We start from the raw sequence: 8,566 nt of genomic DNA, 5'->3' as shown, positions 1-8,566 counted from the left end.
CTATTATCCAAAAAGAAAATTTGTATAAATCACAATCAATTGCAATGCTAAATTCTTTACTCATAATCATATTGACATTTTTATTTTAAAACTATTTCAATATGATCAATTAAATTTGTTTTTGAAGGTTTAAAACTTTTTATACTAATGTATAAGCTAAAGATGCAATCTGTATGTACTTACTTAGGCATATTAAATTGTGGTCCTTAACCTCTAAATTAAAAACCAAAACTCTTATTTGAAATTCTTAATTTTTCAAATTATTAAAATTATAATGAAGGACATAGTTTTAATTTTCAATGTCTAAATTAAACAAAATTAACATTGTTTTGAATTTAGGGTATTCTTTTCCTATAATTTCTTTATTACATTTTCATTCCTTATTTATCAATCTCAAAATTTTCAAAAGAAATACTAGTAGACTAGCAGTAGTAGATAACAAAGAAGACAATAAGTATCAATCAACTATATATTCAACTTATAATTTATTAAAAATTGAATAATACTATTTTCCCATTTCTATTTTATAAAGAACCTGATTAATAGAAGTTTATAAGCATTAACCAAAATTATTTAGATTTATTTTTTTATAGCAATATCTTGTTCTTTTATATTCAAGATATGTAATATCAATTAAGTACAAGATATATAGGATTTTTTTTTAAAAAAAATATTATAGATTAATCATTTTAATTAAATTAATTAAACCTAATTAACTAAATTAAAACTGACTTAACCAAGCATTTAAATCAAATTAATCAAATTTTATCGATTAAATCGATTACGTTCAATTTTAGCTAGCTGACTTTTGCTCACCCCTAGCCTTCATCCGGATTCCTGGCAATGTATACCGATGGTATTATCATTCAAAAGGTTGATATGAAATGAATGCAACAATGGAAGGTCGACGTTTATTTGGACTGCTTTTCCATTTATTTTGACGCTTTAGCTATTTATGTTTTTTCCCCACGAAGCCCAGGCCTCACTTGAACATGGAAAACATCTTTCTGATGAAATTAGTAAGCACAACATCAAAACCATCAATCTTCATGTCTGTCTGCTTACCCCAAGGGAATGGCCCCATTGGCTTGGTTGCTTCCAGAAGATCCTCCATCAGAAACTTTGGCTTCGACCGCTCCAAAGGACCTATTTGGTGATTGTATATTCCGAGGTCTGGACAGGAATCCTGAAACGAAAAAACAACTTGCTAAGCAAAAATATGAAGTATATATGTTCTATTCCCATCCTTCCGATGGATTCTTGTTTGAGAAGTATCTAAATGAATATTGTTGCTTACTTGATCAGCGTTCATTTTCTTCACAAACGTCTTAAATATGTTGAAGTTCCTTTCTTTCAATAGATTATCTGATAAACGGAGATATGTGACCCCACACATCATCAGCTTTGGCCGACCGTCTCTGTTGATACCATTTGGCCTGGCGTTTAACAGGATCTTATTATAACCTTTGCTGTCATATCTTGATAATGCATTCTCTCCTGCAACTTCAAGGTGCTCTCTCCAACCTCCACTCAGAACCTGCTAACAGATGTGCCATGGATGAGTTTTATCTTCCTTCTAATGCCAATGTGAGAGTGGTAATAAATAATTTTATATTAGGTGACAAAAAGACTGCAAGCTAATGTTTCATTAAGATAAGAGCTCTTGTTCCTGATGGCAAGTATCTGACAAAAACATTTGATAAAGAAAATGCTTACCCTACTTCCCATTGGTTTGAATAGGGAAATTATCATTTTCTTGTAAGAAAATATATTTCTATCTCTATGTTGCATAGGTAGATTTTCCCTAAGAGTCTGTAGCAATCAATTCAGATTTAAGGTCTTGAATAGGATTATTTCCAATTAATCTTCCAAGTATTTACCTGTTGAATAAGTTCCTGAGTCCCACATTTGGCATCAGCTCTTTTGTTAGGATAGTCTTGAATTGTGATTTAATTAGGATTGTTTAATTCTAATTAAATTAGTATACCTTATAAAATAGTCTTTAAATCTAGTTAGACTAGAATAATAATTCTTAATTCTATTAGGATAAGATTCTTAATTATATTAGGATAAAGTTATTATATTTGGCACTATAAAAGGACCTTATGAGTTAAAGAATAATCATCACCTAAATTTAGAGAGAGTGATTTAGGTGTACGTGGGATAAGGGTTATGAGTTTGAGACTGTTCTTGTAATCTCCTGATTTTTCTCTTAGTGAATTTTTCTCTGTTGCTGTGCTCGTGGACGTAGGTCATCAAAAGACCGAACCACGTAAATTCTTGTATTCTTGTGGGTGTACTTGATTTCTTTCTTTCTTTATTCTATTGATTGGGTTAGATCTTGGGCAATTCTTTCGAGATAATTCTGTAATTTCCCAACAAACTGGTATCAGAGCTTCAAGGACTTGGGTCAATCTGAATCTCGTTATGGCAACTTCGTCGACCAAGTATGATATTGAAAAGTTTAATGGAAAAAATGATTTCAGCCTGTGGCGTGTTAAGATGCACGTATTGCTAGTGCAACAAGAACTGTTGAAGGCACTGAAGGGAAAAGAGTATCTTCCTTCGAATTTATCTGATGGTGAGAAATATGACCTTATGGAGAAAGCACATAGTGCTATTCTCCTAACTTTGTCTGATGAGGTGCTAAGAGAAGTCACGGATGAAGAATCTGCTGCTGTAGTGTAGTTTAAACTCGAAAGTATTTATATGATCAAATCCCTGACGAATCGGCTTTATATGAAGCAACGATTGTATACTCTCAAGATGAGTGAAGATACGTCCGTTAATACCCATATTGACGAATTTAATAGAATTATTCTTGATTTAAAGAATATCGATGTTAAAATTGAGGATGAAGACTTAGCCCTAATTTTTTTATGTTCTTTGCCTTCATCGTATGAAAACTTCGTGGATATTATATTATATGACCGAGACACTCTCACTTTCGAGGATGTAAAGGCATCTTTAAATTCCAAGGAATTGAAGAAGAAAGTTGGTGGTATCCAGTATGAAAATCAAGCAGAAGGTTTGGTTGTGAATAGAGGAAAAGATAGAGATAAGGGTATAGACAGAAAAGGTAAATCTAGAGCAAAAGGGAAAACTTGCTGGAATTATGGTCAAAAAGAGCATTTTCGTCAAGACTGTACCAAATTTAGGGATGATGAAAAGTTCAATAAGTCTGAGAATACTGCAAACGTGGTTGGAGATGACTTTGATACTTTTGAGGAAACCGATAATGTTCTTGCAATTACTAATTGTAACCTGATGGATACATGGATCTTGGATTCGGCTTGTTGCTTTCATATATGTCCTAGGCGTGATTGGTTTACAACTTATCAATCTGTTGATATAGGCACTGTACAATTAGGAGATGGTTTTTCTCTCTCAGTTGTTGGGATTGACACAATTCGAATCAGGATGTTTGATGGTATGGTAAGAACACTTGAGGTAAAACATGTCCCTGACATGAAAAAGAATTTAATATCCTTGAGTTTGTTAGATAAGAAGGGCTACAAATATAGTGGCCAAGATGGTGTCTTGAATGTATCTAAAGGAACCTTAACTATCATGAAGGGCAAGTTATCCGGTGACCTTTATTATCTAGTGGGAAACACGGTAATTGAAACTATTTCTGTGGTCTCATCTAATGATCCTGAAGATGATGTAACATATTTATGGCATATGAGATTGGGTCATATGAGTGAGAGAGAGATTAGATAACTAAGTAAGCGTAGTTTGCTATGTGGTCAAAAGAGTGGAAAGCTAGATTTCTGTGAGCAACATAGAGTAAAATTTAGCACTAAAACTCATCGAACCAGGAGTACAGTAAACTACATCTATTTAGATTTGTGGGATCCTTCTTCGGTGGCATCAAAAGGAGGATCATTATATATGTGGATCTTTATTGATGATTTTTCAAGAAATGTGTGGACGTATTTTCTAAAGGCTATGAGTGAAGTGTTAACCACCTTTTTGCATTGGAAGGTATTGATCGTGAAGCAAACTAAGAAAATGATCGAGAGCTTTCGAACAAACAAAGGTTTGGAATTTTGCAAAGGTGAGTTTGGTCTATTCTACAAGAATGAGAAAATCGTTAGACATCGCACTGTCGACAAAACACCATATCAAAACGGTATTGTAGAATGGATGAAGAAAACACTTCTAGAGAGAGCAAAATACGTGTTCTCAAATGTTGGCCTAACCAAAGTATTTTGGACAGAAATTATCAACATGGCATGCTACTTGGTAAATCGGTCTCCATCAACGGCAATTGAATTTAAAACTCCCAAGAAAGTTTGGTCTGGTAAGCCCGTTGATTACTCTATATTGAGAGTATTTGGTTGTCCTGTTCATGCTCATGTGAGTGATGGTAAACTTGAGTTGAGGGCGACGGAGTGCATATTCCTAGGCTATGCATATGGGGTGAAGGGTTATCGGTTGTGGTATACTGATTGTAAGTTCTCCAAGTTTATGGTGAGTTGGGATGTTACCTTTGACAAGTCTGCATTACTTTATGGGATAAAGTCTAGAATTGCAAACACATCAGACCAAGAAGTTGGCAAGCAGGTGGAGCTTGAAATCAATGCTTTTGTGACAGTGCGGGATGATAGTGAAATCTAAAAAGAATTGCAAGAGGTACAAGAATTGGTATCTCAACGAAGCATTACTTGTATTGATGGTGATTCTGATTCTTATGTTTTATTTGTGGAAGTAAAGATTGATGAGCCTTACTTTTATCATGAGGAAATTACATATGTCGAGTCTTCTAAGAAGATTGAGTCTCTACACTGGGATCAAACATGGGAGCTTGTAAAAACACCTAAAGTTACTATTGAAGTTGGCTTAGTGTGTGAAGGAGGTGCAAACATTAGTCGTAATGTGGTTGGCTTCTACAAATCAGATTTTGCTGGCGATCTAGATAGTAGAAGATCTCAAACGGGGTATGTGTTCACTCTCTCAGGATCTGCAATCAGTTGGAAAGCAGTTCTTCAATCAACCGTTGCTTTGTCTACAATTGAAGCTGAATATATGGCTGTGACCGAGCAGTGAACGAGGCTTTGTGGCTTAAAGGCTTGGTTAGTGATCTTGGTTTTGAACAAGCACAAACAGTTGTGTTTTGTGATAGTCAAAGTGCTATACATTTGACTAAAAATCAGATGTTTCATGAGAGAACCAAACACATCCAAGTCAAGTGTAACTTCGTTCGAGAGATTATTTCTAAAGGTGACATTGTAGTAAAGAAAATAGCTACAAATGAAAATCCGACAGATATGCTAATTAAGTCAGTTTCTGGTATAAAGTTCAAGCATTGCTTGGACTTGATCAGTGTTCATAGTGCTTGAGGCCCTTTGGGGCATTGGCAATGTCGATAGAGATTGGTTCGTAAAGTGGAGCTTGGTGAATTCAAGCCTAAGGTGGAGATTTGTTAGGATAGTCTTGAATTGTGATTTAATTAGGATTGTTTAATTCTAATTAAATTAGTATACCTTATAAAATAGTCTTTAAATCTAGTTAGATTAGAATAACAATTCCTAATTCTATTAGGATAAGATTCCTAATTATATTAGGATAAGGTTATTGTATTTGACACTATAAAAGAACCCTATGGATTAAAGAATAATCATCACCTAAATTTAGAGAGAGTGATTTAGGTATACGTGGGATAAGGGTTATGAGTTTGAAACTGTTCTTGTAATCTTCTGATTTTTCTCTTAGTAGATTTTTCTCTGTTGCTGTGCTCGTGAACGTAGGTCATTAAAAGACCGAACCACGTAAATTCTTGTGTTCTTGTGGGTGTGCTTGATTTCTTTTTTTATTTTATTGATTGGGTTAGATCTTGGGCAATTCTTTAAAGACAATTCCGTAATTCCTCAACATCTTTGTTCTGAGTTCCTCATCTCGAGACATGTAAAATTGAAAATAGCATAATGTCTTGACAGCATCCTTGCAATGGGTCGATATCCATCTCTATCTTTCAAATTGTAATATCCTGAAGTAAGTTCTGCAGCATGACTATCAGATTTATACCACCAGTGTATCCCAGCTACCTGATTAGAAAATTAAAAAAAAAAATGAATAGACTGACAGATATATCCATCGTTAGATAAAAATGTTTTTAGGTTGTGAGATATATACTTTTGCTGCTAACTTCACTTTACAGCCCAAGAAAGCTTTATTAGCTTCATCAAGGATCTCATCACCATGGTTGAGTAACTTGCTGGAATACCAAGTCAAGAAAAACTTCCCTTTCTCAGTAAGGTATGTCCCATTCAATCCAAAGAACTCTGTGGATCCAGGTGTGTCATTGTATTCCCCTGCGTTATCAGGCAATTCCCATTCACAATGGCCTGCATTTGTTGCTGCCTCTTTAAATTCTGCTTTGAGGTACTTGTCATAACACTGCAGTAATATACAAAACTTTTTAGAGAATTGTACCTCAGCATATGGCCAGATTTTATGGCTTATAAGATCTTAAGGTTGTTGAAATCAGTAAATACCTGAAACTAATAAATGACTATTCACCTGAAATTCTCCAATACCAGGGAAAACCCATCCTTGACTTTCTGGGTAAGAGGGATATCTTAGCTCCCCTGCAGGACCAAGGCCTACTTCAATGTCTATTATGAGTCCTGCTTCTAGAAAATCTGACATGTGCTCCCTGAAGCTCTTCATGTAGTCACTGTACATCTACAAAAATCAACAATCTGTCTGAAGCATCAATGAAGTATAGGAAAACATTTTCCCCCAAAAAGATTAGAGATGAATATTGCTTAAAATAAAAGATAACTAAACTTAACAGTTGAAATTGATAGATCAGAACCAGAATTTAGTAGTTAGAACCTCTTGAAATTGGATTCTGCATTCATAGAGTGATATTATTTAGGATTTGTAGGTCTTTAAGTGAGAATATTAGCACTTCTTGAAATCATGGAATCATCTTGGTGAAAATATTCTCGGTTCATCTGGTTTGGGGATAAAATATAGGCTGCCTGAAATCCTATTTGTTTTAAAAGCTGAGACATATCACAGCTTCACAAGCCAGCAAAACATGCTACCACTAAGGCCAGAGGTGCAACAAAAATGCAACATTCCTTCCTCTGCTTTATGGCATGAATAAACAATTTCACTAGCCAAAAAGTGCAAAGCAATAGGCAGAGTTCCTCTGTACGATGAAAAACAGTACAAGAACTAATATAAAGAAAGCCAGACTAGGCTGTAGGACGAAGAAATGAATGTCAAAAACAGTGTCATTCACATGTAGCTAGGAAGAGATTTGTTTTAACTTGTTTCTTCCAGAGAAAAATAATGATCTTCAGCAGTAGGAACTAATTTATTTGTTTTGATTGTCCCAAAAAATTTTTGTAACAAAGACTTTAGAAAAGAGCTCCTGAAACTAACCTGGACAGCAGATCTTCCATCAAAAAGAGGCTGCATATCCACTCCAATAGTTAGGTATTCCTTGTTTCTGTTACCTTTCCGATTGGTATAGAAGATGTCAGGGTCTGTTTCTCCGATGTCGAGTACCCACTGGGGAAGTCGGATTGTAACTTCATCTCCTATATTGCCACCACATTGATGAAATGACATTGATGGCTTGTAGTTTTAATCCACATTCTTGAACAAGTGCGAACAAGCTCCTGTAAGCACTCCAATCGTACTGTTTAGGGTCCTTTGATTCCACAATCCCCCACCAGACATCTACCATTATCCCATCAACGCCTGCTGCTCTCAGCTCCTTGAGCTGTTTTTCCATCCCAGTCTTATCTTTAAAAACATTATCATTCGAAACAACTCCCAACTAATACAATGGAAAAAAAAGATGGTAACAGAGTCATTAGCAGATGATAATCTCTGCTTGACATGCAAAGGCAGAAAGACATTTTGAAACTTACTGGGAGCATTACATAGACCGGCGCATAGTTTGCTAACATCTTTTCATTGTATGTGGGAGCAGTTGGAGCCTGCATGTTTTTATGAACAAGAGAAATGATCTGATTGCTCTGATTTCTTCGTTTTCTTTCTAAGTTGGAGATTGCACTGATCACGCCCCTCTTTCATAGAACAAATAAAGAATCAAGAACGATACAATCTGGGTTCGGGCCTTATCTTTGCGTGAAAAAGAGTGCATATCTTAATCTGATTTCTCAGGGGCTTTTTGTCTTTTTCTAAAATAAAACCAAATGTTTATCTTGCTCATAAAATTGCATGCATTGCCACTTGTGAGACAGCTTGCAATAAGCTAAATGCCAGCATCGACGAACTTTTGAAAAAGATGGGATTAGAAACATATCAGATATCATGGACATTACAGTCATTTCAATCACCATGGATTAAATGGCCTTGATAACCATGGTTTTGTAAATCACAAGAAAAACCCTTTAAATTACAACATTGTTTTAAGCACGTGCGAGGCTAGCTATAGTCAACTTATATAACTGGGCGTCCTTGGCCACAGCTTGTGGTATCTGACAGCAATATAGATATATTCCAAGAAATATATAGTTTCCACTCACCTCTGGCATTTCAGTTGTTGAAAACTTTGATGCCACAGCTTTGGGATTTT

General features: G+C 35.2%; 1 protein-coding gene across 1 annotated transcript; it reads right to left on the bottom strand.

Annotated features, from left to right (window-relative positions):
* Positions 1-982: 982 nt before the first annotated feature.
* On the bottom strand, positions 983-8,146 carry BAM5 (beta-amylase 5). The gene is given in 9 exon segments (XM_018115761.2): positions 983-1,186; positions 1,298-1,537; positions 1,881-1,918; positions 5,879-6,050; positions 6,139-6,402; positions 6,526-6,690; positions 7,402-7,590; positions 7,592-7,801; positions 7,896-8,146. Coding segments are annotated over 9 exon segments (1,557 nt in total). The 5' UTR covers positions 7,971-8,146.
* Between the last annotated feature and the right edge of the window lie 420 nt (positions 8,147-8,566).

Source organism: Theobroma cacao, chromosome 2, assembly GCF_053813885.1.
Source record: "Theobroma cacao isolate CCN51 chromosome 2, ASM5381388v1, whole genome shotgun sequence".
Taxonomy (NCBI): domain Eukaryota; kingdom Viridiplantae; phylum Streptophyta; class Magnoliopsida; order Malvales; family Malvaceae; genus Theobroma; species Theobroma cacao.
The sequence above is the reverse complement of the archived record's forward strand: the minus strand, read 5'-3'. Positions and strand labels throughout refer to the sequence as shown.